Here is a 13,483-nt window from a genome sequence, read left to right on the forward strand (position 1 = left end):
CAGGAATGAAGGGGTGTCCTGGGTTCAGCTTAACTACAACAAGGGGTCACTTTGCAAGAAAGGCAATACCCAGGATGGTAGGACACAGTAACTGACAAATAGGCAATCCTATGTCCTGAGCCTATAGTCCAGTTCTCTACACCTTTCTCTGTCCACCTCTGACTGACTTATGCATTTTATCCATTCTACAGAATGCAACTACACTTACCCTGGGAAATTAAATGACTCCTACTCAAAACAAAGCCTAGAAGCAGGAACAAAGTAAGCAAAATGACACTCTCATAGTCGGAAACAACGAGCAATTCCACATTTTAGAAATTGTCCACAAGTTCACAGGAAAGACCTGATGCAGTCAGATTTATTTTACCTTTTTATTTCTTTAGGGCCATTTTGTCATAGTCGTGCACAAACAGCCAGGAAAAAAGACATACTAGCAAGGGCTGCTCTAGAATAAACATTCAGTCATTACAAGAAGAGAAGAGTGCAAGTCTGCTGATCAAAATCCCTCTGAGCCTCAAGAAAGGCAGCCGGCTTGTTGCATCAAAGTGAAAACCAGTCAGGAACTCCACCTCGTCTGGGGTCACCTTCCTGCCTCTGCTTCTCTCTCTCCATATATTTATTCTTGAAGTCATCATGACAGCGAGCTTCTGCATCTTCTTTTTTCTCTGGAAATAGGCTGGGAAACTGAAAGGTTTGTCCTTGGCCCTAATGAGAAAACAAATGGTCAGAGAGACATTCCAGCCTTTCTGCGGTAGCTATGATGAATGTACTTACAATGGAAGACCACCCTGAAGTTTCAACTAGTGCAAAATGGTACCTCCTAACCTCCCAAGACCTCTTTCTACCCCTCTCCCACAGATACACATATATCCCTCCACCTCTCCAAGCTATCTTTCAGCCTCTCTTCTTTGTGTGCTAATTAAGACACTGACATCTTTTTTTTGTTTGTTTTACACATGAATGGTCAGGAGATGAACACCTCTTCAAAGACTTTGTACCAGCTCAGAGGTGTTGTATGACTCATACAGTAAAAGCAAGATGAGCAAAATAGGTGATTTTGTTAAAGTAACACCACCAGGGAAATACATGGTGGAGTAGGCATTCGTTATGTTAACACTCAGGGTATCAGCAGCAGTTACAGTTGTTTAGATCTCAGCTAAGGATAAGAGAGAACAGTCCTAGCAGCTGTTATTGCAGGGTGTAATGTGGGAATACACAACAACAGATATCAGAGGTCTCTTATCAACAGGAATAAAGACTATAGTGTAAAACAATTACAGTGGGAACAATCTGTCTAATACATTAGTAATGAGATTAAAGTGATTACATCTGCATCAGTCATTCAGCCTAACAGACAAGTAATTTAGTGAAACATCACCATCAGATCTATGTCTCCCACTTGGAAAATAAACGCTTGGTCTCTGTTTTTTATCTAACAGCAGGAAATCATTATTCTGTGGAAATGTGCTATCCCATTAACATTACCTACCTACTTTTTAGTAGTGTTTGCACTAAGCACAACTTCATCAAACTCCGCAATAACAGTCCTTCCATTCTGTATGGGTCTTTGCATAAAACTTATAACTGATAATACATAAGTCTAAAATTACTCTCCAAAACACTTACAAACATTACCATACATTAACTTCTTTGGCAGAATACCGCATAGAGAAATCTTAAAAAAAGCATTTAACTGCTTCAGATGAAAACAGTTTGGGGTTTGTTTTTTTGGCAGTTTTGTTTTGTTTTTCAGATCAGCCATTCCTTACATTTGTGCAATAAATGCAATCAAACATGAGGCCCAGCTATGAAGTAGTTCCACAAAGGACATGAAAGGAACCTTCCACAACACAGCTACCTATACTACATTTTGGGATCGGAAATGTGACGTAATTAAATCCCCCCCACCCCATGTCCCTGACCCAGCTGAATGTGCGCTATGTCTCATTTAGCCAAATACACTCAACCTGGTAATTTACAGGTGTGAAAGAATTTAAACCTCAAGCATACACTTTGGAAAGAAAAAAAAAAACCAAAACAAAACTTACCCCAGTTGAGCTTATCCAGACTGGAATCTAGGAAATACCAACTCATACCCAGCAATGCTCTGGTTGTTTTCGTAGTGCATATTTCTTGGGGGTTTCCTCAGAGCCTGACCATACTACAAAAAAAACAAGGGAGCTGCTGTCTACATTGCTCTTTCCTTGATTCTAGCCTGGTTAAGATCAACTGGAACAAATCAAGGTTTTCCTTTCCATGGTGTACACTCTGAGGTTTCAACTCTTTTGTACCTTTAAATCACCAACAGGTATGCTTATGTTAGCTGTCCTATGGCAATTAAAGTGTAGTTCCATTTCTAGGCACAGGAACTGGCCTTATCAATGTCCCTGAGCAATCTCAAAGCCGTAGCCTACTGAAACTCTTCCTGTACTAGGATCAGCAGCAAGCACCCTTGAGGCCAAGCGCTGCCCAAGATTTTAGCACGCTGAAGCATTTGGAAAAGAATTTGTTTATATTACAAAAAATTACTGTGTTTTAACTGCACTGTGAGTGGGTCACTCAGCCCTGTGGTATCTACAGGATGGACAGGGCTGATTCTAAGGACCTCTCTGCTCTGGAGAGGAAGCCATTTTAGTTGAGTACGTCAGAAAACAATTCAGGCTAACATGGTAGGCATACCACCTACACTGAAAACTTGAGAACTATTTATGTTGGTAACAGTGTAGTAAGGGACTGTTCTTGTTATGCAGCACTTCCATTCTGGTATGCTTTCAGGACTAATGCACTTTCCTTACTGGAGAATGAAGCAAAGCTGTCCCTAAAGCATACTAACAACATCCATGGTAATTCACTAAGCATTGCAAAACTGTTATTATTTTTAAAAGGGGTGGGGGGGTGGAGAAAGCAAAACAATAAAAAAAAAGATATGCACTGAAGGCTTTAGCAAACCCAGACAAACCTCTCAGCTGTTTATCAAAGTGCTCACAGTTCCCATATCAAGGCTGGTGAAAGTCAAATATTGAGCTGAAAATGTCAATCTGTATCTGGAGTCTTTTAATAAATCAAAATCAGCACAGACAAGTTGGCTCTTTCCAGCTCTTGTTTTGTGAAGAAATTCTGATTTTGGCTGGCAGCCAGACACAACTCAAAACAGCCAAGACATTACACCCTGAGAACTGAAGGTTGATAAATCTTAAGTAACAATACTGTGCAGTAATACTGCACTGTAAGACTCTGGAGTGATGAAAGCTGTATAAAAAATAGCTGTTGTGCATGCTCAGTAGCTAATTTTCAGAAGAAGCCTGGATCTTGGGTATTTCAAAATTTCAAAAATACCAAAAGGCATCAACTTACATAAAGGACTGAGTCTGTCCAAGCATATTTAGATTCAGTGCATTTTCCACATGATGCCAGAGGCTACTGAGGTTCAAGCTCATGTGCCATCTTCTCAAAACTGCCTACAAAAACAATGGAGGGATTGCCACTCCTTTACTTAGTGCTTTTTCTTACACATCTTCTAGGTAAACAGCAACCATTTGACAACTATGATAAATGCATCCTCAGAATGAAATCCTAACTGAAATAAAGTAAACAACTTTCTACCAAGTTCATCAGGGTTTTATCTGTTTTGCAGACTGCTAGAACATCAAATGCTGCCATATTCTACCAGAAAGCAAAATTCTGGCTTGTTCATAAACCTTGGATTTGTTCACTGTTTTACCTTTTGTAAGCCATTTAACCAAGGTCACCCTTTTAATTACTGAATTACTAAAATTCAAATAAATTGAAATAAGCTCTAAAAAGGCTAGGGTTTGGTCCTCCCTTACAGCTTCTGCCAGCATAATCACCTTAGTTAGAAGCACACAGAAAAGTGGGAGAAAATATTAATATCTTCCTATCTGACATAGCTGTGCTAAAAGAAAATCCTGTGAAAAAAGACAGACACTGACAAAAAAATTGGTTTTGCTCAGATAATTTAGTCTGTCTTGGAACTGCATGCTGCATTGCCAGCAAAAGACCTTTTTCATCAATGTGAGGTGATACAGTGATACCGGGGAATTTGTCAGGATAAGCTCTACCACCACATGTTCTTAGATCTAAGTGAGCCCTCACAATGTCAAAAAGAAGAAAAATAAAAAACAACCAAAGCAAGTCAGAGAGATTATACTGAAACACCTAAAAAATAAAGGCAATGTGATGATTCTACACATTGCTATTCTCAATGTAGAGTCTTCCCAGAAACTTCCCTTTTCCCTACAAATTCTAAGGTTATGTACAAGTGAGATGTGTGGTCTAATGTTCTGATAACAAAAATGGGGCCCATTAAACTTCTACTCCTGCACAACTCTAATCCTCACTTCAGCATTACCCAAATGTAAAACTGATTTATATACAAGGCCTTAGGAGGATTCACATGTTAAATGCTAACAGCTTTTAAGATAAAAAGTGACCTAAGCATTAAACATGTATTTTCCCCTTAGATTTCAAGCCTCTGTCACTAGAAAGGGTAAAACCACACCTTGTTCTCTGACTTTGTAGAAAGAGTTATCACATGGAATGGTACAAATTGCCTTCATTCATTTTAATGAGAGGTTAAGTGACCATAATTAGGCCTATGTAGTCAAGTGGTAGCCTTCCCACTGCTGAGCCTCAGGTCAGTAAATTGCTGGAAGGATTACCCAGCACAAACTCACTTACACTTCTCTGACCTTTGCTTCCCTTGAAAAGTTTAGGGACGGAAGGTCAGCACAGATATTATTCTGTAGGAATGATGCAGCAAACACTGATCATGTAAACAACTGCAAGATCTTCTGCTTACTTAGATAACTGAAGTACTTCCTACTGTCCTTCAGAATTAGGAGAAGCAATGTTTATAGTATTGTTAACAAAAAATGTTGGACTCCCAACAGCACGGGATTCAGTCCAGCAGTTGCAGCAAACATAGCTAAGTTTAATAATTCAGTGCATTTGAACAATTCTCCTACCATTGCAGTGGTAACATCTGCTATTAAAATATGCTGCAAACAGCACAGAAAGCAACTTCAAAAATCCACACAGGAATGGGACAGTGTATGCAGCATCCAAGTCTACTCTGAATTCACTACATGTCAAAAGAAAATTACATCTGATGTGCAAATAGGTAACTACTATGAATGTACTGGATACTCTACACAGGGTTTAAGGAGAAAGCATTTACAAAAATGTTCCCACCAGTGCCATCATTCATGCAGCTAAATAGGTGTTAGTCCTAATGTTGACAAGGTCAGACTCCCTTTTACAGCCACCTCCATTAGATTTCTCAAAACAGGTTTAATTAAAAATGGGTCTGGATTCCAGAGGCTTGTCTACAGTTGTGCTCCCACGGGTGCTAAAACCTGTTGAGCTAAACCAGCAAGAACACTGAAGGAGAAGGAAGGGAGCGGATGTTGTTGTTTTTTAATTTCCCTGATGTTGATGCAACTGTAAAGTTTCCCATTGGTTTTCTTTGCTCCTTTTTTCTTTAAATAACATTAGGATAATTGTAACTATATTGGAGTCAGGAGAGAGGCTGGAAGTTGCTGTTATTACATTCATTCATCTACTCTGCAAAGACATATAGCTTTGTTTTTAATTAAAAAGAAAATAAAACAATGTAAAAAAGTAGCATTTGATACCCAAGGCTGTAAGTCTCCAAAACTTAAACCTTTCTCACTAAATTCTAAAACGGGAAAAAAAGGCAGACAGGCTCTGGAATAGCAAGATATTGTTGATTCACAGCCTTCTATGATTTGAGGTATTTTTTTAGTGTGAAAATATTATGCTTGGACAGACCACGTATTTGTCCAGTTACTGCCTGAGAATAAAGTAAACAGCTCTGAATCTCCAAGAAATAGTATTCAGAAAAGAAAGGACAACAATTCTTACATGTGGAACAGCTGGGGCACTGATCTGACACTTAAGGGTATGTTGACTACGACTTCATACACCTTCCACTTTTGAGACACTTGCAGTAAGTTAATGGATATGTACGCTGCACCGGAACACATCAGGTGATGTTTTATAAAGCAGGGAAGCAAAACTGGAGCATATACTCAATTTCATTCACGTACATCTCACAGCTGTTACCAAGTCACACTCGGAAGAGCAATACTTCCACCTAGCGGGCAATACAAAGATCAACTCAAGACCTTCCAAAAAAGTCCTTATTTTTCCAGGCATAAGCAGTTTTAACTTGAAATTGGATTAATGAAAGAAAACACAGCTGGTAAAAATGGTAGGAAACCCCAGCTACTCTGACTCACGACAGATGCAAACTAATTCTCATGAAAATAAGGATTTTACAGTGGTTACCAAAGGCCTTCCTAAACTAGGCAGATATTCATAATGGACTGCATGGGGCCTGTTACAATCTAAATCACACCATGAATGAGAATGAAGGCAAAACCTTTAATTTCAGAAATTACACTGGGCTTCTGGCCTCACCCAGTGTTTAAAGCTAGTGTGAACACAGAACTGGGAGCTCACTGTCTGAGACAGAGGCAGTGATGAAAAGCAAAGAACAAAAGGAGAAAGGGGTGGGAAGACACACAAACCTAAATGTTAAAGGAATTACAGGCACCAACAACAATAGGAAAAAAGAGAGCAACGAGACCAGGAATGAGGTGAGGGGGAAATGCACAGACCAACGTTAAATGACAAGAGTTTAGTAAATGGTCACGATTTAGAATCATAGAACAGTTAGGGTTGGAAAGGACCTTAAGATCATCTAGTTCCAACCCCCCTGCCATGGGCAGGGACACCTCACACTAAACCATGCCACCCAAGGCTCTGTCCAACCTGGCCTTGAACACTGCCAGGGATAGAGAATTCACAACTTCCCTGAGCAACGCATTCCAGTGCCTCACCACCCTAACAGGAAAGAATTTCCTCCTTATCCCCAATCTAAACTTCCCCTGTTTAAGTTTTAACCCATTACTCCTTGTCCTATCACTACAGTCCCTAATGAACAGTCCATCCCCAGCATCCTTGTAGGCCCCCTTCAGATACTGGAAGGCTGCTATGAGGTCTCCACACAGCCTTCTCTTCTCCAGGCTGAACAGCCTCACCTTTCTCAGCCTATCATCATACAGGAGGTGCTCCAGTCCCCTGATCATCATCGTGGCCTTCCTCTGGACTTGTTCCAACAGTTTCATGTTCTCCTTATGCTGAGGACACCAAAACTATATACACTACCCCAAGTGACGTCTCAAAGAGCAGAGGAGAGGGGCAGGATCACCTCCTTCAACCTGCTGGTCACACTCCTTTTGATGCAGCCCAGGATACGGTTGGCTTTCTGTGCTGCTCCTCACTTGCAACGAGATACAACACCAAAAGGTGGTCCCTTGATCCCATTAATAGGGCAGATGGAAAACACGCCATGTCAACTTATGCTGACACTACACTATAGGGCAATGAAGTAAAGGGACATTTGCTGTCTTGTATACCAAAAGTAGTCCTCAGCCACAGTACCACAGTGCTCTGTGTATTGCCCAGCAGACAAAATGAGAGGCTAGAGGAATGACCAGTTACTGCTGTGTGACTGCTTCCAGCACGAAGCTAGTTTGAGTAATTCTTCACTCCACTGTGGAGCAACTATTCTAGGATCAGAGGTCTGATGTAAAGGTACTGTGAATGGCTTGCTAAACAGTGCAGCTGCATTTTGCTTCCCCCTCTTTCCCCATGAGTATCTGTGGGTTGCAGACTACCTCCTTAACTCAGCAGACAAAAGAGACATGAGTGAATAAAAGCAAAAAAGTCACTAGCAAGAGGCCAAGACAATGGAAAGTGCCTGCATCCACCTACTAATGACACTTGAAGAAAGCCACTTTTAAGATGCAACATCACTCCTGGCATACAATTCTTCAGCTGTGTTCTCAATGAACCTTTCATACCTGATCTTTGACAGACAAAAACTTAGCACAATCTAGGCGGGAGAATTTTCCCATCAAAACAGGATCTTCCTTGAAAAATGAACGTGTTTTTTAGCCATCATAATGCAAAATCCTCAGAGAGATGAGGTTGCCTTTAACATCAGCACAGAAAAATGAAGCTTAGTCCTTACCTAAATACAACACCGTTACTTTCTATTAATACTGTATACTGTTCTTTTAAAGGAAAGGGCTGCCTAGAAAAACACAATCTTCTCACTTCTGTTTTCACTCCCATTCTCAGAAGGGGCTTAATGAAAAAACTTCTAAGCACATTTAAATTTTGAAAAATCATAAAGTCATCAGATTTCCCACTGTCTGTGCCTCTTTAGTTTAAGCCCAAGTCCATATGAAGTCTTATGCAGTCTTTAAGATTACCGTGTTCTCCCCATATTGAATCCTTGTCCCAGGATGGAATAACACTGAGGTTGTATAGTCAACAGCAATTTTACAACCATAAATAGCATTCCTTTAATGTAATTTTGGTATGTGAAGGGGGTTTCTGTCAGTGGTTGAATATCTTTTTCACATAGAGACAGGTAAGCCCAAGAGAAATCTAAGCTATAATATGCTCCTGTTATGAAAGAAACTTGTAAGAACATGAAGCTCCTTTTCCACTGGGCAACCAACATACGTTTCAGAACCCAGTTTAGCCACAATGCATGCTTGTTAAACATGACTAAGAGCTCTCCAAGGAATATGCCTTAGTCTTCTCTGAAATCCAAAAGCTTTAATAAGAAGTTCCCTACCCTTACAATATATTCTTTCACTTACTGGATGTTTCAGCAATCAACCACACAAGTCGTGAACCTTCCAGCACACAGAGGACAGGGTCAGCATGAAACTCACTGGCAAAGCTGCACTATATGACATCAGACCGTAAGTTACACACAGACCTCAAACAAATACAGGGCTTGAAAACTAATCATTTGTTTGAATTTGATTTTTAGACTAAATCATTTAAATGTCCTTATACATTCTGGAACATATTGAAGAAAATGTCATTATTAGAGGACTGGCAAAAATATTCAGACAGACAGACAATTCACTCAATATTACTTCCCGATTGGCTAGATAACAGTCCCTTCCCTTCTTCCCCACAAGCATTCCTGTTAACTCACCAGCTGTACATAGGCGACCTTATAATCTGGCTTCTTCACTCTTTGATTCTTGTGATTTCTCTTGCTGTTGGAACCTGCAGAAATTAAGAGAATCCCACCTTTTACTTCCCTGGATTTCCAAGTTTCCCAAAGCTAGGCCAAGCTGAAGGGAGGACTTCACTAGTTCTGATTTACTGTTAAGAGGAATACTCCTTCTTCAGTACCAACTTCTTCAGTACCAACACAGCAACACAATTACTAAAGTGTGGCATCACCAGACTCAGGCTGCTGATAGCCATAGTTACACAAAGTTTGCAAAGAAGCAAGGAGTTAAGTCTCCTGCTCTCTGAGTAGGGAGCCTGGAGGGATAAACAGCCCTTGCAACATCAACAGCTTCATGAAAACAAGCAGGAAATGACCACTAAACAGCTTCAAACTTGTCAACTTTTACTACTCAGCTGATGAGCTGGATCTACTGTTTATACACCAGGAAATGGCGCTGCACATCCAAACAAACCAAGGCATTTCAACCTTCTGCAAGTATGCTGGTCACAGCCAAGTGGGAAGTTAAACTTACTCTCTGTGTGTTAGGCAGACATTAAAGCTCTCAAATTATTAGACATTTTTACCACCTTTCATTTTTTATCCCTGAATATGTACGTTCTACAATCGCTTCCATTAGCAGTGTCAGATGAAACTGTTGTAAAAAACATGTTGTAACATGAATATTTTCCAATGCTGTTTAGACCTTTGTGTTTGTTATTTAAGACTTTACTTAATTCTGGTGGTTTTTTTTCCACATAAGCATATTACAGATAATCTTTCTGTTTTCTTTTTCTCCTTTTGTATGTTCTGAGTTCTACAATCTTATTTTAAAGCTTCTTCTTTCATTCTCCATTTTTCACTATTACAGTTTTTTTTCCTATCCCTTTCTTAACATCATCCCTACTCTTACCATTATAAAACGTCAACCCTTTGCTAGTCACTGCATGAAAAAAAGAAAAACCCAGCAATCAAAGCCCTCACCAACAAGTCACTCTCCATTTGAATCACACACTGCCTGGTGATCAAAATGTAGAAAACCCATGAAAAGTATATTCCTGACTTTGCACAGCATCCAAACTGCAGCCAGAGAAGCTCTGGAGATGGAAGCATTCATATGTAAAGATGACATTACATAAATTTAGCTTATTTCAGTTAGAGTTAGATCCCTCTCCTCCAAGTCAGAGTTCAGCATAACTTAAAGTAGTCTTTCTTTTTCTCTTGGGCTGGTTTTGCTGTGTTTGTGGGTTTGTTTCGGTTGGGTTTTTTTGTAGGAGTGGCACAGGGCAACACCACAAGTGGATGCATACAGGTCTGTAGTCGAAATGTGGTGACAAGTGATAAAAACTGGAAGTTTTTCAAGATGTTTTTATGACATTATCTACTGGTCTAACAGAATATTTTTCTTTGCTCTACAAACTGCCTTCTGTTAGACCATAACATCTCCTCTGTGTGCATGCCAGGTAATCTCAACTCAGTTTGGGAGTCCTTTTTAAGGTTATGGCTGAAATTAAATTTAATTACTGATTTCTATGATTCTATGATTTTATTAAGACACATGAAGCACTTCCTTCTGAAGTGAGACACCCACTGGTCTTCAAGGAGAAACAGTACCAATTACAAAAGCATACAGCACAAGCTAGGTAAGTGTCAAGATGAACAAGCTTTTTAAAACTCAGATTATTTTTTAACTAAACTTATGTCATAATATAATCAAAGCATTCAAGTATGAAGTGGCGCATTTTTATTCAAATGGAGAAATAAACAATTATACTGATGGATGTCACCAGCTAAGCACCTGGAACCACAGTTTGCTGAGATCTAATGGATCTTTGGATAGTAAAAATCTGTTCTGGCTGTGCAGGGATGTTGTGGTCATCCCTTTTCACCACTCAACTGCACTTACCATACTGTATCCTGGTCCTCACAGCAGCTACTGGTACATTGTATATTTTTTCAAGGTAATTCTTGACATCTATTCTCGTCATTCTAGGCAATGCAAAATTATTTTGGGAAAAGAAAGATGGAAAAGTATAAATATTTAAATAAAATACAAAAGAGCCAGAGTATTTACAGAGTGATTAATACTACGGAATAAATACATCTCTCCTTTTAAGAAAGGTAGCTCCAGAGCACAAAAGTATAAACTCAACATAGATGCACACTGCTACAGCAATTCATTATCCATAAACTGTAACAATAACAAATATTTTATCCCCTGCAGCCTCAATAGTCAAAATCCCAGATATACTCCTTATTCAGCAAGGATAGGTAGCCTTTCTCACTGTCTGACCCTAGAACCCTTTCTAATCTTCTGAATAGCAGTTTCCAATCTTTCCAAGACCTGCCACAGGCCTGTGGATTTTAGCATGTGCAATCAGACTGTTCAGGCTGAAAAAGTACTCAGAAATACCTAGACATCACCTTTTTTCCTATGGATCTTCTTATAAGCACTTCCTTCTTCCTAAGCCCACCCCTGGGAAGGCTGAGCTTCATTAACTCTCAGGAAGAGGCGCACAGCAAAGCTCATAGTTAAAACAGTAAATCCAGGCTCTCTAACAGTTCTCTCTGAGGCAGAAGACCCTTCCCCAGGCCCAAAGGGTGCTATCTGGCACCTCATATTCCCACCCCTGTCAAGATAAGCTGCAGCCCAAAGGGCAGTGTGCCGGGGCGGGTCGCACTGCGGGGAGGGCGTGTGTTCCTCTGTACCCCAGGGGCAGCCCTGAGCCCTTTCCGCGGCAGGCCCAGAGCCATGCGGTGCCCCGTCCATGCACTCACTCCATAGAGATGCGGAACTGGACGGTGTCCTCGGGCTGCGGCACGCCGGGCCGCACCGCCAGCATGAAGAAGTTGGGCCGGAAGATCCGAAGCTGCGGGCCGCCCAGTTGGAATAGCGGGTACCTACGGCGACACGACTCCAGTGACCGACCTACCGACCGACCGACATCCCCTGCAGCCGCGCCGGCCCGGCCTCCCCCCACCACACCGCGGCGCGGCGCGGCCCGGCCCGGCCTCCCCCCACCGCGGCCCGGCCTCCCCCCACCGCGGCCCGGGCTCCCCCCACCGCGGCCCGGCCAGCTCTGCTCACACGGCCCTCTTGGCGCCTATCTTTGCCATGGCTGAAGCTCGGCCCGATAGCCGTGCGGCGCCAGAGGCTCCCGGCGGGGCGGCGACGGCAGCTCTCGCCCCCTGCTGGAGCGGAGGAGCGCGGTGGGGACTGCGTGGAGCGGCTGTGGGGGAGCCCGGGGCGTCTGACCCTTTCATGGCGGTCCCCTCCTCCCAGGTGCCTCTCACAAAGATAGCTCGACCCGCGACCGCCGGCCCCTGGGCCCACTCGAGAGCGAATACAGCTTTAGGGCAGAGGAGGACCCCTCAGAGGAGCCGCAAGGGCGGGGAGGTGGGAGGTAGTACCTGCACAGCAGTGCCCATGTGGGACTCGGCAACCGTGGCTGCGTTTCTGGAGGTCTTTTCCTCGTGTGAGACCCCAGCAGGGGTGCTGCGGCCAGCTCGGGGGTCTCCAGCACAGAACAAGCATGGGCCTGTTAGAGGAGGGCCACGGAATTGATGGGAGGGCTGGGATGCCTCTTCTGCAAGGGAAGGCAGAGCTGATGCTGGTCACGGGTAAGAGCAAGAGCTGGGGAGACCTGATGGCGGCCTGAAAGGGGCTTAACCAGCGAGAGGGTTTTTACCAGGGGCTGTCGTGACACGACAGGGGGCGGCAGTTTTAAAATGAGAGGAGATTTAGGTCAGACACAAGGAAATAACTTTCTGCGATGGGGGGGTGTCAAAGAAGCTGTGGATGTCCCATCACACTGGAAATATTCAAGGCCAGGCTGGCTACAGCTTTGAGTAACCTGATCTAGGTTGTAAAAGACCTTTACGATCATCAAGTCCAACTGTTCCCCAGCACTGCCAAGGCCACCACTAACTCATGTCACTGAGGGCCTCATCCACACTGTTTGTGAACTCTTCCAGGGACGGTGATTCCACCACTGCCCTGGGCAGCCTGTGCCAATGCCTGAGCACCCTCTCAGGGAAGAAATTTTTCCTAATATCCAATCTAAACCTCCCCTGGCACAACCTGAGGATGTTACTTCTTATCCTAGGGCTTGTAACCTGGGAGAAGAGACTGACCCCCACCTCAGTGCAACCTCCTTTCAGGTAGTTAGAGAGAGCAGTAAGGTCCTCCCTGAGCCTCCTCTTCTCCAGACTAAACACCCCCAGTTCCCTCAGCTGCCCCTCATAAGATTTATTCTCCAGACCCTTCACCAGCTTTGTTGCCCTTTTCTGGACCCGCTCCAGCACCTCAATGTCTCCCTTGCAGTGAAGGGCCCAGAACTGAACACAGGATTTGAGGTGTGGCCTCACCAGTGCTGAGTACAGGGGGACGATCAC

General features: G+C 42.7%; 1 protein-coding gene across 1 annotated transcript; it reads right to left on the reverse strand.

The window, feature by feature from the left end:
* Positions 1–357: 357 nt before the first annotated feature.
* On the reverse strand, positions 358–12,298 carry MRPL23 (mitochondrial ribosomal protein L23). Its single transcript, XM_061463102.1, has 5 exons — positions 12,177–12,298; positions 11,867–11,989; positions 10,995–11,077; positions 9,068–9,141; positions 358–705 (listed from the first exon to the last, which is right to left on the reverse strand). Exons 1-5 carry the CDS (start codon positions 12,203–12,205, stop codon positions 541–543), a joined length of 474 nt encoding a protein of 157 aa, XP_061319086.1. The 5' UTR covers positions 12,206–12,298; the 3' UTR covers positions 358–540.
* Positions 12,299–13,483: the final 1,185 nt, after the last annotated feature.

Source organism: Pezoporus flaviventris, unplaced genomic scaffold (assembly GCF_033815535.1).
Source record: "Pezoporus flaviventris isolate CSIRO_AGI_PZ_B2104156 unplaced genomic scaffold, CSIRO_AGI_Pfla_v1 ptg000036l, whole genome shotgun sequence".
Classification (NCBI taxonomy): domain Eukaryota; kingdom Metazoa; phylum Chordata; class Aves; order Psittaciformes; family Psittacidae; genus Pezoporus; species Pezoporus flaviventris.

Bases quoted from the DNA above. Each gene is read 5' to 3' on its own strand.
- MRPL23 (XM_061463102.1), bottom strand. From the start codon at position 12,205: ATGGCAAAGATAGGCGCCAAGAGGGCCGT. The intron at 11,990-12,176 runs GTGAGCAGAGCT...GTGTCGCCGTAG, and splicing joins ATAGGCGCCAAGAGGGCCGT to GTACCCGCTATTCCAACTGG. The intron at 706-9,067 runs GTGAGTTAACAG...TTTTCTCATTAG, and splicing joins AGGTCGCCTATGTACAGCTG to GGCCAAGGACAAACCTTTCA.